General features: G+C 42.7%; 1 protein-coding gene across 1 annotated transcript in view; it reads right to left on the bottom strand.

Annotated features, from left to right (window-relative positions):
- Positions 1 to 19,763, bottom strand: part of RANBP9 (RAN binding protein 9) — a 79,776-nt gene that overhangs the window by 9,398 nt on the left and 50,615 nt on the right. The window contains exons 3-10 of the mRNA XM_073589954.1: positions 7,687 to 7,739; positions 7,175 to 7,342; positions 5,384 to 5,406; positions 4,274 to 4,449; positions 2,937 to 3,049; positions 2,007 to 2,115; positions 1,444 to 1,535; positions 95 to 242 (exon numbers count right to left, since the gene is read on the bottom strand). Coding sequence (XP_073446055.1) covers positions 95 to 242; positions 1,444 to 1,535; positions 2,007 to 2,115; positions 2,937 to 3,049; positions 4,274 to 4,449; positions 5,384 to 5,406; positions 7,175 to 7,342; positions 7,687 to 7,739 — 882 coding nt within the window. The remainder of the gene's footprint in view (positions 1 to 94; positions 243 to 1,443; positions 1,536 to 2,006; positions 2,116 to 2,936; positions 3,050 to 4,273; positions 4,450 to 5,383; positions 5,407 to 7,174; positions 7,343 to 7,686; positions 7,740 to 19,763) is intronic.

Below are 19,763 nucleotides of genomic sequence, written 5' to 3'. Positions count from 1 at the left end.
TCATGCTCTAGAGGGGATGCACAGATTCACGCTGACAGATTTCGGCAAGGCGTGCGATCAGATAGACGCCCAAGGCTCAGCAGGAGCTGCGTACCTGGTGTAGTTGTTAATTTGCTGTGACATTGTCATGTTTATACTGTTCAGTTCTGTCACATTTAGGCTGGAAGGCTGGTGTTTACTACGACTGTGGGACTGGTGACTTTTGTTAGATATTACACCATTACTGCAATTGCTATCCGAACCTGAGAAGAGAAAGCCAAGGCTATAAGTGCTGTATACAGAGGGGAAAAACAAATCAGTGTAATAAAACACAAACTAGAACGGATAGTCAGCCTTGTAGGATGAAGGCTCCGGCCTGGACTCATCCCATGTACAACGGGATCCTCATCGTTGTCAGGAATTCACTACTTGTACAAACCAAAATCCAGTTAGCGCATTATCCCAGGTGGTGGACATGAAGGAGAGGGACACTTTATTACCAAGCAAGGACTACATGCCACTTTTGCTAAGGCGTTAAGACCTCATACACAACAGATTGCTGATGGTTCGGCCGACCGTTCAGCTGACAGCCTTCACTCCAGACATCGGTGCGCTTGGAAATCAAGACATGCCGGATCCTTCTCTCCCTTGACGTTACCTGTCAGGGAAGGGTCAACATATTTGACTGTCTGTCGAGCCCGCTGATAATGGTCTATATGGCAGCCTTTAGACCAGTGAGTAATCAGACACTGCCCACAGGAGGGCAGACAGGGTTTACGTAACCGGCACTAGTGCATAGCGCACGTGTGCGATTACAGCGCCAAACAGGTCAGTCTGACGCTGATGGGAAAGGGGGTACATTATAATGAAGTCAGGATGCAGCAATTTCTTCCAGGCACCACACACCCTGGAGCCCGGAAGAAATCATTAACATTTAACATTATAAATGAAGGTCTCAAAATTTAGACCACAGCTATAAAAGCATACAGGTAGCACTGATTTCAAAATCTTCCAGGGTTTGACAGATTCCCTTTAAGTGAATGGGGATGTGTCGTAATTCTTGACACCTGGCGTGGTTGGACCATAGCTGTAGAAGAGGAACCTGAAAGTAGCCACAGGGCATACCTAGCACCCGGACCACTTTATTCTGAGTGTTGTTGGGATCTTGACAGTCGGAGATCGGACATAATGGCGTATTCTAGCGATATGTCATCACTTCTTGTTGTGGTTACTGTTATTATGAATATCTTGTCCGCACCTTCGGTGTTAATTAATTTATTCCATTGCTGGTAACAGATCAATACTTTTTATTGGCTTACAGTGCTAGACCACCACACAACCTAATAGGGGTATTCAGGATAAAAAAAAGAACATGGCTTTTTTTTGGCCACAAACCGTTGCACCTGAGCCTCAGCAGGCCCGCTCTTTGTGAAGTCTGTGCCTGTAGCTCATGTTGTGGCCTACCTGAATAACTGTCTTGTGACTTAGGACTGCGACCTCCCAGACATCTCACTTCACTGTCGGTCCCGTTCACCATCTCTATGAATTGCCTAACTCTGAGAAGAAGAGTATTTTGTTACAGAGAATACATCGACACATGCACAATGGCTGAACTTTATTATCTAACAGTTCTTCAGTTTTAGATTCATGTCCACATTGTTGAGACTAGGACAGTACAAGCCGGCTGACTGCATGATCATGGCTGCCGAGGAGACAGCACGCAGGTCAGATTTCAGACCCGTTATGTCCTACATATTGTTTGTATGTTATGGAATTTGGTTTTAGCCATTTGTCATCCTGAACGATGATTAAAAGGCCCATTTGAGAGTAAAAAAAAAATATAAAAGCGTGGCCTAACCTTAATACAGCACCACTCGTGTCCTTGGGATATGACGGATATTATAAGAAAATGGGCCTGAGCCGCAATACCCAACATAGCCCAGAGGAATATAATCTATAATATAATAAAAAGGCCACAGCAACCTCTGCTTGCGAGATGCCGATCCCAGACAACGCTGGACACTCACTTTAAGGTAAAGAACAGATTAGGATTCCTTTCTAGCAGGTTGGGGTATAACTGCTGGGTGGTCTCGATCGCCTCTCCCATTCTTCCTGCCAACACTAATTTCTGAATCCCTATTAAAAAAAGACAATTAGTCAATTTACAGATAACTGCATTGTACCACAGTAGTAAAACATATATAGCAGTATACAACATGACTTTTACTGTAATTGCATAGCAAACAAAATTTATACAAGATAAGGTTAAAGGAGTTGTCCGGTCTACATAACTGAAAGCTTCTAAAACCTTACAGTTCACGCACCACTGTTTCCAGTGAGAATCATGTGGCCACAAGTATGTGATTTGCATACTTTTAGACACATTCAGACTAGACGTGGTCAGCCTAGCGCAATTCACTTGTATTGAGTGAGGCTGAGCACCTCTAGTCTGCACGTGACCGACTAGAGGCTACATGACCACCTGCTCTCACTGGCAAGAGTGGTGCATGAACTATAGGTATTCAGAAGTCTGCAGTCATATAGAGTGACTGCAGGGATTCATCACAGGGCCAGACAATCCCTTTAAGACATCCACATGTGAGCATGGGAAATGCACGTACACCCATTTTCCTTGGCATTGTTGGAAATTCAACCTGAAAAGCTTCAGTATCCCCAGCAAATAGGTAAAATATTATATTTTATAACCGAAAGCGTTAACTTCTGAAATGCATGTGTCCTGGTCGGAGATTTACACAGAACCCCACCCCGCCTAATAATGATCAGCCTTCTGTCCATTGTATGAAGTCATTCATCCACATAGCAGAGGCCGTAGTATCATGGCTGGTTGTGCAGGTAACATGCCGACAGTCTGCTGTAATGTGCGACAGATCTGCGGAGCAAGAGACTACCACTAAAAGGATACGACGCGGTCTTACTACACGCAGGTACAAACTCACTTTGTCTATTTTTAATGGAGGCCAGCTCTTCCTGAACAGTCTGATCTGTGGACTTGGCGAAAGCCTCTGCAGTGGAACAGTAGCCATGATGGACCAGATAAGAAGACACCATCCTAAACAAAGGTAATCAGCACCGTTACAGCAGCCATACAGAGGAATAGCTGGTTTACAACCATGATCGCACACTAGTTTTGCTTTTACTGCAAAGTTCTTGAGACTTAAAAGGATTGAACGCCACAAATAAAAAAAAAACAAAAAAAAAAATAAAAAAAAAAACCCACATTAAAAATAACACTAAAAGCAATACTAATAACAAAAGGCCAAATCAATGCAATGAACAGATTCTCATCAAATGAAGTGAACTGTGCAATAGAAGAATGGAGTGGGAGAGGTTTTCAGCCATTACGATTGCCGTATGTAAGGCCGTGTGCACAGGCATTTTTCTGTGTCAGCTTAGTGAACGCTCCACCATTATGCAAAGGGGACTGCAAGAGAGATGGCAGAACAGAAATGCACTTGCTCGGCCTGTTAGCAGATAACCACTGGAAGAGGTAGGTGAGGGCAGGGTAGGAACAAACCAGCAGGGTACAGTATCCGAGTTCATTGGTTTCATTTGCAAAGATTTGTCAATGGGTCATGAATGAGCTTGAGGGAATACCCCTTTCATGAGTGATTCATCTTAGCGCAGATAAGCCTCTACATAATCAATAGAAGAGAAACACACACACACTTAAGTCAATATTCACATAGAAACAGAAATGTGCAAGTCATTGGGGCATGTATCACCATCTTTGTGCTGGCCGATCTGACAGCAGTAGGAGCAATGACCCAGATTCCAGCCCTGGGTCTGTTACTGGGCTCCTGGATATAGTTGGGATAAATCAGGGTGAGCTGCTGCATCTCTGCTAGTCCTCTCAGTGCAGAGCTCCTGCTAAGGCTATGCAGTCCTAGATATTCATGAGCTCCGGCTATGCTTTCCACCCCTCCATTCATTGACAGCCATCTCCCTACACTGTGCACAGAAAAAAAGCTGACAATTAACACGAGGGGCAGTGACCCGGAGCTCATGAGCATAAAGAATGATATGGATACTCCATTTCTGTGTAAACGTGGTTAATGTGGATTCTTTAGGCTCTCCCTTACCGGAGCTCATTTTCCTCAGTATATATAATGTTAGACAAGACACACCACGTTTCCCGAGAAAAATACAACTTTTATAGCTGTAATGTACGTTAGGGTGAGCAGCACATCAACTGCTTTTAACCCTAGTCTTACACCCAAACATAAATTCACTAAGGAGTGCAGATACAAAAAGGAAGCCCTAACAAACTCCTTACCTCTGTATTATAGACTGCCAATCTCCAGCAACAGGGAACCGCTCAATCTGTGCCTGGATTTTAGTTCTCCACTCACGAATGTAGTCTTCTATGTCAAAGACAAAAGGACTCTGTCCAAAATTTGCATCCACTACTTCTCCTGGAGTCTGAAGCCCAACTGTTGGGTACAAGTTGGGCTGAACACAAAGACAAAATTCTATTACATCTGGGAACCATATTTCGTTCTTCAAATTCTATTTGGTTTAGTAGAGTATAAATATATGGTAACTCCAGCCATACTAAAGGAAACACCAGGTGACGAGGTGATGGGGCTACTCAACACAAAGGGATGTCCGTACAATGCAAGAGACAAAGGGAGAAGTTAATATGGCATTAGCTACAATGGTAATAAGACAGCAATTAACTGTTAATACTTGGCTATGTCAACAAACACAAGGCCTAAAGCAAAAAGTGAAGGAAGACTCGGCACTATCTGCAACCATAGGTGTGGAGAGCGATACTGGAATTGAAAATGGCCACAACCCAGGAAACCAGAAGTGTAAGAAAAATTTCAGTCTTGGCTGCGTGCCATTAAAAAAAAAAAAAAAAATACAGGCAGGTTGGGAGCTTTGCAGAGTGCAACCAGACAGCAGCCGTTTTGTGTTCAAAAATAATTTTGACGGGTTTGAGATGCAGATCTATAGCAGCGTTGTTGAATGCGAAATGGCTGTTGACTGGATGCACTCTGCAAAGCTCCCAACCTGCCTGTATTTAACGGCACGCAGCCAAGACTGAAATTTTTCTCCAGATGGTGAGTGCCAGTACATCTTTCTCACAAGCACAAGGCCTGTGTTCAGGCTACACAGGCTTATTCTTGGCCAGGATGAAGGAGAAGATAGCAATAGCATAGTTATCGGGGGCGCTCCAGGTATCCGGATGCAACTATTCAGTAAGCGCTATAGCTATTCGATCAACCCTGGCGCCAACATATTATGCAGCGCTAGAGATTTGCTCAAAAGGAATAAAACGACTACACAAATAAAGTACAAAGATGCTTTATAACCAAGCAAAATCCATTAGCACTATCCACTCATCTACACCATAAAAGAACTTAACTTGAATAAGACTTACCGGAAGATCTGTGAACGCAATTCCTGTTAAGGGGGAAAAAGAAGAAGTAAAAATAAATTAGATTAGTAAGAAATGTTCCTTTGTAGGACGCATTAGAACCACAGCAACAATGACTTCCACATAAAAATGTTTGCAAAATGTGTGTGTATATTATATACCGTATATACTCATGTATAAGCCGAGATTTTCAGCCCATTTTTTTGGGCTGAAAGTCCCCCCCTCGGCTTATACGCGAGTCATATATCGGGGGGTGGGCGAGCGGGGGGGGGGGGTCAGAGACCATACTCAACTCCTGGCACATCTCTACAGCCCCTGCTTCTCCCTCTGCCTCCTGCATTCAGTGGTCACGTGGTACCGCTCATTAAACTCATAAATATGAGCATATTTATGAATTTAATGAGCGGTACCACGTGACCAGCTGAATGCAGGAAGCAGACGGCAGAGGGAGAAGCAGGGGCTGCCGCTGCACAGAAGACCTTGCGCCAGGAGGGGTGAGTATGACGGGGGCAGAGTAATATTCACCTGTCCCGGTTTCATCGCCGTGCACTGCTGTATCTCCGGGTCCTCCTGCTGTGACGGCAGAGGGCACAATGACGTAATCAGTCAGTGTGTGCCCTCTGCTGTCACTGCAGAGACCCGGGAGAGTGAGACACAGCGGTGGACGGCGATGGAACAGGCTCTGGTAAATATCGCCGGTGCCGGGGGCTCAAGACACCGGCACCTGGCCCCCAGAGACGGAGAGGTAAGTATGTCATTTTTTTCTTTTATTGAAGCAGCAGTAAATAAGGGGTATTTATGGAGCATCTTATGGGGCAGCATTAACCCTTGTGCAGCAGCCTATGGGGGGTATATATGGAGCATCTTATGGGGCAGCATTAAAGCATTAACCCTTGTGCAGCAGCCTATGGGGGGTATTTATGGAGCATCTTATGAGGCAGCAGTAACCCTTGTGCAGCAGCATATGGGGCATCTTATGGGGCAGCATTAACCCTTGTGCAGAATATAGGGGTTTTTATGGAGCATTAACCCTTGTGCAGCATATTATAGGGGGTATTTATTGAACATCTTATGGGGCAGCATTAACCCTTGTGCAGCAGCATATGGGGAGTATTTATGGAGCATCTTCTTGGACCACCATTAACCCTTGTGTAGTAGCATATGGGGGGTATTTATGGAGAACCTTATTGGGCAGCATTAAACCTTGTGCAGCAGCATATGGGGGGTATTTATGGAGCATCTCATGGGGCAGCATTAACCCTTGTGCAGCAGCATATTATGGGGGGTATTTATTGAGCATCTTATGGGGCAGCATTAACCCTTGTGCAGCAGCACATGGGGGGTATTTATGGAGCATCTTCTTGGACCACCTTTAACCCTAGGCTTATACGTGAGTCAATAAGTTTTCCCAGTTTTTGTGGCAAAATTAGGGGGGGGGGGGTCGGTACATGGGTCGGCTTATAAACGAATATATATATTATACATATATAAAATTTATTATTATAAAGCCACTAATTCCATGGCACTTTACATGTGAGGAATAGTATAATATATTATATATATCCTCCTCTAAAACAAATACCACCACCCCCTAAGTAGCCAATGGCCGAAGCAGTTCCTCGGGAGTGTAGAAATGTCTGCTGAATGTACACATCTTTGCATTCAAAGAATAAGTTTATTGGATGTTGGAATAATGAGAGTATTCACATTAGCAATCACTGAGTGGACTCCATTCACAAGCCTCCGCACTGCTATATTACATATAGAAATCCCCCGGCACATCTGCTTATTTACCTAGGCTGTGGCCATTTTTAGTATAGAAGCATGTATTATCAATTAGGTTAACACAGCATCCAATGACATCGCCAGTGGTAAAAGTCGGCCCATAAGGCTGGCCAGTTCCAGAAGAGCAAAATGAATGTCCATCATCTCCATGATATCCATAGGAATGCTTATCCCAACCTTTTTGTTGCCAAAGTAAGAAGCAAAAAGAAAAAAAAAAATTACTACACAGGTTAAATATTTCCCAATATCAGTGATGATTTACTGGAATAACAAACAACAGCAACAAACAACAACAACAACTAGTGAATGATACATGATTAGCAGTTCCGTCAGATCTATAAGACTCTACATCATGAATGTACTAGTGGCTCCTGCAAAACAGCATTACATGAAAGAGGGCAATGCGCCTATGAAGAATTACAGAAGTGCATAAGTAAATCTATGAATTCATTATTTTGCCTCCTCCGTCATCTCTATCCCTAGCGACATATAAATACATATTATACTTGTCAAGCACGTACCTGGGAGTCTGTTCAGATTGACGCCCTGTGTGGATAGCCCAATGCCCATATAGCTGTAATGGAAGAATTGAATATAAATAAAAGAAATCATTTTCACAAAATTATTAAAATACTCCATGTCATTAAATAATGAGGACAAGTCTTTAAAAAACCTCACAGCGGCCAACGGTAAAGATTTCCTTTAACCCCTTAGTGACGGAGCCAATTTGCAGCTTAATGCCCAGGCCAATTTTTATAATTCTGACCACTGTCACTTTATGAGGTCATAACTCTGGAAGGCTTCAACGGATCCCGGTGATACCGAGATTGTTTTTTCGTGACATTTTACTTCATGTTAGAGGTAAAATTTATTCGATATGATTTGCATTTATTTACGAAAAAAAAACGGAAATATGGCGAAAATTTTGAAATTTCACAGTTTTCAATCATTTAATTTTTATCCCCTTAAAATGGAGAGATATGGCACACAAAATACTTAACATTTATTTACATCAGCACAATTTTGGAAACAAAACTTCCTAACAAAAAAAAAAAAAAATAAGGGTTAAAAGTTGACCAGCGATTTCTCATTTTTACAACAAAATTTACAAAACCATTATTTTCTTTTTTAAGGGACCACATCATATTTGAAGTCACTTTGAGGGGTGACACCATACTAAAAACTGCACCACTCAAGCTGATCAAAACCACATTCAAGAAGTTTATTAACCATTTAAGTGCTTCACAGGAACTGAAGCAATGTGGAAGGAAAAAATGAACATTTAACTTTCTTTTTTCCACAATTTTTTTTTTTTTTTTTACTTCAGATCCATTTTTTTATTTTTATTTTCACAAGTGTAAAAAGAGAAAATGAACCACAAAATTTGTTGTGCAATTTCTCCTGAGCATGCCAATACCCCGCATGTAGGGGTAAACCACTGTTTGGGTGCACAGCAGAGCTCGGAAGGGAAGGAGCGCCGTTTGACTTTTTCAACGCAGAATTGGCTGGAATTGAGATCGGACACTACGCCGTGTTTGGAGAGCCCCTGATGTACCTAAACAGTGGAAATCCCCCACAAGTGACCCCATTTTGGAAACTAAACCCCTTAAGGAACTTATCTAGATGTGTGGTGAGCACTTTGAACCCCAAAGTGCTTCACAGAAGTTATTATTATTATTTAGTAATCTGTTGACAAATTCCTAATCTTGGCTCGTTGGAGTTTCGCATAAGCAAAATGTGATGTAAAAATTTTAATGTGAACATTTGAGTAGAAGTAACTCCGTTAAAGAGCCGTAAAAATAAAAAACAACAACTTTTTTTTTTCCTCACAAAAATGATCTTTTCGCCCCCAATTTTTAATTTTCCCAAGGGTAACAGGAGAAATTGGACCCCAAAGGTTGTTGTGCAATTTGTCCTGAGTACTCTGATACCCCATATGTGGGGGTAAACCACTGTTTGGGCGCATGGCAGAGCTTGGAAGGGAAGGAGCGCAGTTTGACTTTTTAATCTCAAAATTGTGAGAATGGATGCCATGTCGGGTTTGGAGATGTGCTTAAACAGCAGAAACCCCCATTTTGGAAACTACACCCCTCAAAGATTTTATCCAGGGGTATATTGAGCAATTTGAACCCACAGGTACGACACAGAATTTGATAACATTAGGTCGTCATATTGAAAAAGTTCATTTTTTCACAAAAATCTTGTTTTAGACCGGAATTTCTCACTTTTGACAGAGATTATACCAAAAAATGGACCTCACAATTTGTTACCCACTTTCTTATGAGTGCGGCGATATCCCATATGTAGTCAAAAATTTCTGTATGGACAAACGGCAGGGCTCAGACAGGAAGGGGCACAATGTGACAAATATGGCTATATTTGAAATAGATTGTCATATTTGCAGAGCCTGCGTGGTTCAAGAGGAACAGAAATCCCCCATAAATGTCTTTTTTTTTATAAATTGTACCCTCTAATCTATCTAGGGAGGTAGAGAAGGAGAGAAGAGAGAGGTACAGCCCAAGTCCTGCCATATTTATCAAATATTAGAGGTTTTGATCACTGTGACAGGGTCTATTACAGTAATCAAAACCCAGCACCCATAGAGAAAATTCTCATTGGTTGCCGGTCGTCAGATCTTAGTAGGCGCACTGCGCATGCGCCCGCCATTTTCTTTCTGCCGGAGGAAGGAGGGGGGCTGGGGACAGCTAATTCAGTACATGAGGTACCGTGGGGTGCTCGGGGGAGACCCCATTTCTCTCCCCTCTGATGTGCAATCACATCAAAAGGAGAAATTAAATGCAAAAATCGGATTTTATTTTTTTTTTTGCAGTCGCCGTTATACGGTTAATAACGGCGATCGTCGGTAAAAACCGACCCGAATCATGTTCTCTGGGGTCTCTGCTACCCCTGGCAGCCGAGACCCCGGAGAAAATCCGACTCTGGGAGGCGCTATATACTTTTTCCTCAGTGTCGTGAATTCACGGCGCTGTAGTTAAAGTACCCATTAACTACCGCGTATCGGCGGTTGTTAAGGGGTTAAAAGAATTGTCCAATACAAGGGGGAGAAAAAAAATAAAAATAAAAAATGGTTGCATACTTGCATTTCCTGCGCCTCTTTGCATCCACAGGTCTCTGCCATCTATGGGAACAATGCCTGCTCTGTTTGTAGGTTACTGGACCGCTGCAGACTGTGATTGGCAGTAGTGGTCAGGTGACTAAAAGAGCACGTCAACAGCTGGTTCTCTAAATGTGATCTGAATTTTTGAACAAAGCGAATGTCGCTTCCACAGCAGCAAACACTAGATCTATGCGGGCACTGGAAGGTGGGCATGCTACCATTTATATTTATTTTGGAAATACTAAGTACACACTTAAAGGGGTATTTCCATCTCCAAGATCCTATCCCAGCATGTAGTAGGAATAATAATAAATAATAATAATAGCAAATACCTCCAATTAGAAATGTAGCATAGTTTTTCTGATCTGCTATGTCTCATGTGCAGGCATTGCAGGACCTTAGGTATCCATGGTTAGGACCTCTGATAAAGTGAGTTAGCTAGTTGCTATTTGTTGTAACCATGGATACCTAAGGTCTTGCAATGCCTGCACATGAGAAAAAAGACATAGTTAATCAGAAAAACTATACTACACTTCTAATTGGAGGTATTAGCTAACACTATTACACCTACTTCATACCATACTGAAATAGGATGTTGGAGATGGGAATACCTCTTTCACTTTAAGGAACAGAATATTATTGGGTGATGAGTTAGAAGATACAATTTCGGAGACTTCTCATGTGTTCAACCATCAATACATCCAAAATATAACTTTGCAAATAGTGTGAACGAAAACTATTGCAGTGTTGCATCCCTTCGGCTTCCATGCCCCCCTTCAGTTACAACCAGTGTGTAGTCATGTGTCACTCTGCTCCATCTGTCAGATCTACATCCAGAAGTGGGGACAGAGAGAGAGAGTGGAGTAGCCTGTGACCGCAGGATCAGACTACACAGGGTTTGGAGTCCAAAGCCATGGACACATATGGGTCCTCTACACACAGAACTGTAGGAGATGGTCAATCATGGCTAATTCTTGCACTGCAGTTTTCATTCCTTAATTTTATATGCATTGGAACAATTAAATAAAAATATTGCACACATGCACATCCCTTTTAATGCAAAAGAAAAGAGCTATAATATCCTGTTAATCACGGACTTTTGAGCCACGTTTGGTTAGCATTAAAGGAGTTTCCCAACATTATTTAAAGAACCCACAGCCACCAATACTGATGAAATACCACCATTTGATCTCCACCATTGCAGTATATAAGTGACATCCTGTATACCACATGTCACCACTGCAAGCAATCACTGGCCTCAGCAGTTCTACTATATATACAGTGGGTACGGAAAGTATTCAGACCCCTTTTCACTTTTTATTTCGTTACAGCCATTTGGTGAATTCAAAAAAATTCATTTTTTTCTCATTAATGTACACTCTGCACCCCATATTGACTAAAAATAAACAGAAATGTAGACATTTTTGCAAATGTATTAAAAAAGAAAAACTGAAATATCACATGGTCATAAGAATTCAGACCCTTTGCTCAGTATTGAGTAGAAGCACCTTTTGACCTAGTGCAGCCATGAGTCTTCTTGGGAATGATGCAACAAGTTTTTCACACCAGGATTTGGGGATCCTCTGCCATTCTTCCTTGCAGATCCTCTCCAGTTCCATCAGGATGGATGGTGAACATTGGTGGACAGCCATTTTCAGGTCTCTCCAGAGATGCTCTATTGGGTTTAGGTCAGGGCTCTAGATGGGCCAGTCAAGAATGGTCACAGAGTTGTTCTGAAGCCACTCCTTTGTTATTTTAGCTGTGTACTTAGGGTCATTGTCTTGTTGGAAGGTGAACCTTCGACCAAGTGTGAGGTCCAGAGCACTCTGGAAGAGGTTTTCATCCAGGATCTCTCTGCACTTGGCCGCATTCATGTTTCCTTCAATAGCAAACAGTCGTCCTGTCCCTGCAGCTGAAAAACACCCCCATAGCATGAGGCTGCCACCACCATGTTTCACTGTTGGGATTTTATTGGGCAGGTGATGAGCAGTGCTTTGTTTTCTCTACACATACCACTTAGAATTATCACCAAAAAGGTCTGCCTTCATCTCAGACCAGAGAGTTTTATTTCTCATAGTCTGGGAGTCCTTCCAGTGTTTTTTTAAAGCAAACTCTATGCAGGCTTTCATATGTCTTGCACTGAGGAGAGGCTTCCGATGGGCCACTCTGCCATAAAGGCCCGACTGGTGGAGGGCTGCAGTGATCGTTGACTTTGTGGAACTTTCTCCCATCTCCCTACTGCATCTGTGGAGCTCAGTCACAGTGATCTTGGGGTTCTTCTTTATCTCGCTCTTTGTGGTCCCAAACTTCTTCCATTTAAGGATTATGGAGGTCACTGTGCTCTTAGGAACCTTGAGTACTGCAGAAATTCTTTTTGTAACCTTGGCCAGATCTGTGCCTTGCCACAATTCTGTCTCTGAGCTCCGTGGCTAGTTCGTTTGACCTCATGATTCTCATTTGGTGTGACATGCCCTGTGAGCTGTGAGGTCTTATATAGACAGATGTGTGCCTTTACAAATCAAGTCCTATCAGTTTAGTTAAACACAGCTGGACTCCAATGAAGGAGTATAACCATCTCAAGGAGGATCACAAGGAAATGGACAGCATGTGACTAAAATATGAGTGTCTGAGCAAAGGGTCTGAATACTTATAACCATGTGATATTTCAGTTTCTTTTTTAATAAATTTGCAAATATTTTTACTGTTTTTCATCAGTCAGGATGGGGTGCAGATTGTACATTAATGAGAAAAAAGTGAACTTTTTTGAATTTACCAAATGGCTGCAATGAAGCAAAGAGTGAAAAATTTAAAGGGGTCTGAATACTTTCTGTACCAAATGTACAGTGGCTAAAGTCCTGAGAAAACTTTTGGAACAGCCCTAAATGTGAACAAAACACACCATAGATATCAATTATGAATTATGTTCAGGCTATTAACATTTGGTACTTCGCAGTTTCCTACTTCTACACATTCTCACTGCTCCCCAATTGTAATTTGAATCAATTAATAGATGTAAAACTAGACATTTACAAAGACTGTGAACGCTGTCAGCCCCAGTGTAGTAGACTTATCTAGAGGAATGCAGCAAGGTCATATTATCAGGGTGACCGTGCAATTCTGCTTCTGCCTTCTAGTGATAGGCATACAGTACATCGCCTTCCTCACCTGCAGATAGAAGACTACGTGCTTGAGAATACAGTATATAACCATTCAATACAATACGGATTTCTACTGGCTTCTTCCAACAAGATTTAGAGCAGAGATCAAAATTATACACAGCAATGTGCAAAGGTTTTAGGCAGGTGTGCAAATAATGCAGCAAAGAAAGAATACTTAAAAATAAATGTAGACACACAAGCGCCAGTGGGTGCTCTCGTCCGCTGGCCCGGATGTCTTTACAAAAACCACATGGACCAGGGCTCATACCACTGAACACCTGCACTCTTGCCCGTGGGCAGACTACTACTAAGACAACAATGGTTGAGGGTAAAACAGTGTGGTAATATTTTATTGAACCAGATAATAACATATAGAACAGTCCCAGAAAAATATCAAAGATGGTGAAAAAGTACAGAGTCTCACCTTTCCGCTGACTCACCGGGATTAGAGCTGTTGTGGTTTCAGGGCTTCCAGGGCCGATATCCCCCACCAGTGGCACCCTGGTTTTGGCGGGCACCCACAGAGAGGAGGTTAACAGCAGGCTTTGGAAGCTGACCGTCCATTGAGGTGCGTGGCCAGGTGACCCGAGAGTACCAACCTGGTTTCTAGGACCGTCTCCATGGAGCCAGGTGACCGGAGGGTTCCAACCTTGTTTCCCAAAACGTATCCATGGGTACAGTGATGGTAAATGGAGCTAATCTCTATTCGTCCAGCTAGTGTCGTGGTCCCTTAAGCTGCCATCCTGTGGAACGTCAAATCTGTATTTTGATGGAGCCATGGTGCCTTGACTGTTCTGTAGAGTCTCTTTGCAGAAAGATAGAGATCCTTTTTATACCCACATATGTGGTTCAGGCACATACACAGATCAATGGGAAAAGGAGATGAGATTAACTCTTTCATGACAGAGCCCTTTTTCGTTTTTGTTTTTCGCTCCCCTTCTTCCCAGAGCTATATCCTTTTTATTTTTCCATCAAGATGGTCATGTGAGGGCTTTTTTTTTTTGCAGGAAGAGTTGTACTTTTGAACGACACCATTGGTTTTACTATATTGTGTATTTAAAAACTGGAAAAAAATTACAAGTGCGATGAAATTGCCAAAAAAGTGCAATTCCAAAACACATTTTTGGATTATTTTTTTTTACCAAGTTCACCAAATGCTAAAACTGACTTACCATTATGGCTCTCCAGGTCATTACAAGTTCAGACACCAAACATATTTCTTTTATTTAAGTGGTGAAAAAAAATCCAAAGTTTGTTAAAAAAAAAAAAAAAAAAATTGCGTCATTTTCTGAAACTTGTAGCGTCTCCATTTTTCGTGATCTCGGGTTGGGTGAGGGTTTATTTTTTGTGTGCCGAGCTGACGTTTTTAATGATATCATTTTGGTGTAGATATGATATTTTGCTCACCCGTTATTGAATTTTAATGCAATGTTGTGGCGACCAAAAAAAACAAAACCAACCCGTAATTCTGGCGTTTTGACTTTCTCGTTACGCCATTTAGCGATCGGGTTAATTTTTTTATATTGATAGATTGGGCGATTCTGAACGCGGCAATATCAAATATGGGTAGGTTTGATTTTTTTATTGTTTTATTTTGAATGGGGCAAAAAGGGGGTTGATTTGAATTTTTATATTTTTGTATTTTTAATTTTTTTTTTTTTTTTACTTTTGGCCTGCTTCAATAGTCTCCATGGGAAACTAGAGGCTGCAATAACCCGATCAGCTCTGCTACATGATCAGATCTTGCCTGCATGTAGTAGAATTACTCACTTGCTATCAGGGCTGTGGAGTCGGAGTCGTGGAGTCGGTGCTCATTTTGGTGGAGTTGGAGTCGGTATAAAATGGACCGACTCCGACTCCTAAAATATATAATAAATTGGCTGCAGTAGTTCAATGCAGAATGTCCTGAATATTTTTTCATAGGAATTTGGGAAAGTTATGAAATGTCCTATAAATGACTGTTCTATTCCTGATCTAAGGCTACATTCACACACAGCGTTTTTCTGCATTTTTTGAGGATACGTTTTTCAGTTGCAAAAGCAGATCAGCTTTTTAAAAAACGGCATCACCTGAAAGGTTTTTGAGCTCATAGCTAATGTTTTCAATAGCAAAAGCAGATCAGAAATCTGCTCTATCCATTAATCCATATCAGTCTATCCATATCATATCTGTACCAAAAAGAATGAAAGCCGGATAGCACACAGACTAACACTCCTTTTATTTAGCACCAGTCAGGTACACCTCATAGCTGCCCAAAAGGACGCCCAGGACAGGCATTGCTCGTCTCCAGTAACACATCAACATCAATTGATAGTTGGAATAAATAGACTGCATTCACCACATCTTCTTAAGGTGCAGGCTTTATTTTCAAGTGTAGGGGTGTGCAGTATGAGGTTCTGCAGCAGCTGAGGTGTGCAGTATGAAACTCTGCAGAACAGTATGAGGTTCTGCCCCCTCCAGGTTTGATCCTGGCTACGCCCATAGTGTGAATGTAGCCTGAGGATCTAGGCTCTATCTTAGCCGAGATAAGTCATACAGTGTGTGTGTGTGTGTGTGTGTGTGTGTGTGTGTGTGTGTGTGTGTGTGTGTATATATATATATATATATATATATATATATATACATACACACACACACATACATACACACAGTGTATATATATATATATATATATATATATATATATATATATATATATATATATATATATATATATATATATATATACACACACACACACACACATACATATACACACACACACACAGTACAGACCAAAAGTTTGGACACACCTTCTCAATCAGAGCGTTTTCTTTATTTTCATGACTATGAAAATTGTAGATTCACTCTGAAGGCATCAAAACTATGAATTAACACATGTGGAATTATATAATTAACAAAAAAGTGTAAAAGAACTGAAAATACTGTATGTCTTATATTCTAAGTTCTTCAAAGTAGTCACCTTTTGCTTTGATTTCTGCTTTGCACACTCTTGGCATTCTCTTGATGAGCTTCAAGAGGTAGTCACCGGAAATGGTTTTCACTTCACAGGTGTGCCCTGTCAGGTTTAATAAGTGGGATTTCTTGCCTTATAAATGGGGTTGGGACCATCAGTTGTGCTGTGCAGAAGTCTTGTGGATACACAGGTGATAGTCCTACTGAATAGACTGTTAGAATTTGTATTATGGCAAGAAAAAAGCAGCTGAGTAAAGAAAAACGAGTGGCCATCATTACTTTAAGAAATGAAGGTCAGTTAGTCCGAAAAATTGGGAACACTTTGAAAATGTCCCCAAATGCAGTGGCAAAAAACATCAAGCGCTACAAAGAAACTGGCTCACATGAGGACCGCCCCAGGAAAGGAAGACCAGTTACCTCTGCTGCGGAGGATAAGTTCATCCGAGTCACCAGCCTCAGAAATCGCAGGTTAACAGCAGCGAAATTAGAGACCAGGTCAATGCCACACAGAGTTCTAGCAGCAGACACATCTCTAGAACAACTGTTAAGAGGAGACTTTGTGCAGCAGGCCTTCATGGTATAATAGCTGCTAGGAAACCACTGCTAAGGACAGGCAACAAGCAGAAGAGACTTGTTTGGGCTAAAGAACACAAGGAATGGACATTATTAGACCAGTGGAAATCTGCGCTTTGGTCTGATGAGTCCAAATTTGAGATCTTTGGTTCCAACCACCATGTCTTTGTGCGACGCAGAAAAGGTGAACGGATGGACTCTACATGCCTGGTTCCCACCGTGAAGCATGGAGGAAGAGGTGAGATGGTGTGGGGGTGCTTTGCTGGTGACTCTGTTGGGGATTTATTCAAAATTGAAGGCATACTGAACCAGCATGGCTACCACAGCATCTTGTAGCGGCATGCTATTCCATCCGGTTTGTGTTTAGTTGGACCATCATTTATTTTTCAACAGGACAATTACCTCAAACACACCTCCAGGCTGTGTAAGGGCTATTTGACCAAGAAGGAGAGTGATGGGGTGCTACGCCAGATGACCTGGCCTCCACAGACACCAGACCTGAACCCAATTGAGATGGTTTGGGGTGAGCTGGACCGCAGAGTGAAGGCAAAAGGGCCAACAAGTGCTAAGCATCTCTGGGAACTCCTTCAAGACTGTTGGAAGACCATTTCCAGTAACTACCTCTGGAAGCACATATAGAGAATGCCAAGAGTGTGCAAAGCAGTAATCTAATCAAAGCAAAAGGTGAATACGTTGAAGAACCTAGAATATAAGACATATTTTATGTTGTTTCACACTTTTTTGTTAATTATATAATTCCACATGTGTTAATTCATTGTTTTGATGCCTTCAGAGTGAATCTACAATTTTCATAGTCAAGAAAATAAAGAAAACTCTTTGAATGAGAAGGTGTGTCCAAACTTTGGTCTGTACCGTATGTATGTAATCGATATTATACAGTGTATTACATATTTACAATTTATTACAGTTTTTTGTGTTCTAAAGTTGTATTCCAATAAATAGATATTATGTTCTAAATATATTGATTATTGGATCATAGAAATGATTAAATGTCTGATGTTCACATTGTACTACAATATATTTTTCACTTAAATATAAGCAATATATGTCGGAGTCGGTGTAAGGGAAATTGAGGAATCGGAGTCGCAGGTTTGGCTTACCGACTCCACAGCCCTGCTTGCTATGAGCACTGACCAACGGGTGGTGCTCAAAGCAAGCCTGCAGTGACAACCACAGAGGTCTCCAGGAGACCTCTGGCTGTCATGCCAACCCACTGGTGACCCGAAATCACGTGACAGGGTCACCGATGGGCGGATTTCCGGCCCGATGGCAGGAAGTGCACATTAAATGCGTCCATCAGCGACATTTAATGGGTTAATAGCTACCAACGGCTGTCCCGGGCACATGACAGCTGACTGTGGGTTCCCCGCCGGAGCCTAGATCAAAGGGGGAGACATGCGCTGTACTAGTACGGTGTAGGGAAGGTGGACTGACGTACGGACCTGTCTGTAGAAGAAGGGCGGAGATGTAGTGTATAGAAGGTAGACTGTTGTAGCATAAGAGGGGAAACAGCTGGAGATAGGAAGGAGAGCTGTAGTATTGGATTTTGACCATTAGAGGGCAATGGAGAGCTGTGAGGTTAGGACTGAACAACAGCCATTGGCTAAGAAAACTGTTGAGTCATGGTGGGCGGGGTTACCAGAACAGAAGTGCATAAAAGAGGGAGAGAAGGTTCTGGAAAAGTCAGTCAGCGAATGGAGCACAGGAAACAAGAAGCACGGCTGAGGAGAAAGGAATTTCCTGAGAGGACTGACAGTTGTGCTAGTTACAGCGGGTGGCCCTGATAGGATTAGCCGCAGACAGAGACAGCAGAGGCCACAGACGGAGAGCAAAGAGGCCGCAGACAGAGACAGCCTGGGGTACCACTAAACCGAACGGACTCGGACTGGTGAAACGCTTTGGTGATAGGCCTAGGACAGCCACAGTGACAGAGCCGTGAGGGACGTCCATTTGTCAACGAAAGAAAGTGAAGGTACCCGGGACTGTATACGAAGTCAAGCAGCTACTGTGTGTAGCTGAGGGAATTGTCGAGCGGCTGCTGTGTGCGGCTGTGGAGAGTGACGAGCAGCTGCTGTGTGCGGCTGTGGAGATTGTCAAGTAGCTACTGTGTGTGGCTGAGGGGGATTGTTGAGCAGCTGCTGTGTGTGGCTGTGAAGATTGACAAGCAGCTGCTGTGTGCGGCTATAGGGATTATTGAGTAGCTGCCGTGTAAGGCTGCGGAAATTGTGAGGTGCTGTGGGTCGTGGAAGGACGATCAATAAAGAAGACCTGTTGAACACGATCCTGTCTCTGTCTCAAGTCTGTCTGCGGCAAGTAACGAACCACCCTCCGGTCGGTTGCCCTCACTCCTACCTTACCTACATTTGGCGTAGTCGGCAGGATTTTCACCGCAAATACAACATCTTCAGCGGTAAACCTGCCTTGAAGATTCAAAGGACCCAAGCCGAACGGGTTGAAGATCTTTTCCTTGTGGATTACAAACTGGACTGTGAATGGCTGGATTTTTGCAGGTGGATCTGGAGCCAAAAAGGCCTTGTTAAAAAATGGCTGTGGCGATTTGGCGCCAAAAAGAAGCACAGGTGTTTGCAGCCACCTTGGACTACCAGGAACAGCTGCTAGAGGAGCTGTTGCCGACCGTCCGTGCGGAGTCATCGGGCCTGGAGGCTAGCCCTGCCGGACGGCGGGGTGAAGAACATCGGCTGCTGGAGGAGCTGCGGGATGGACTGTCGGGAGCCGCAGAAGGTGAGCGTTACTCCAGCTCAGCCGGCGGCAC

The sequence above is a fragment of the Dendrobates tinctorius genome, unplaced genomic scaffold (assembly GCF_039654945.1).
Source record: "Dendrobates tinctorius isolate UK_male_01 unplaced genomic scaffold, ASM3965494v1 ptg000115l, whole genome shotgun sequence".
Classification (NCBI taxonomy): domain Eukaryota; kingdom Metazoa; phylum Chordata; class Amphibia; order Anura; family Dendrobatidae; genus Dendrobates; species Dendrobates tinctorius.
The sequence above is the reverse complement of the archived record's forward strand: the minus strand, read 5'-3'. Positions and strand labels throughout refer to the sequence as shown.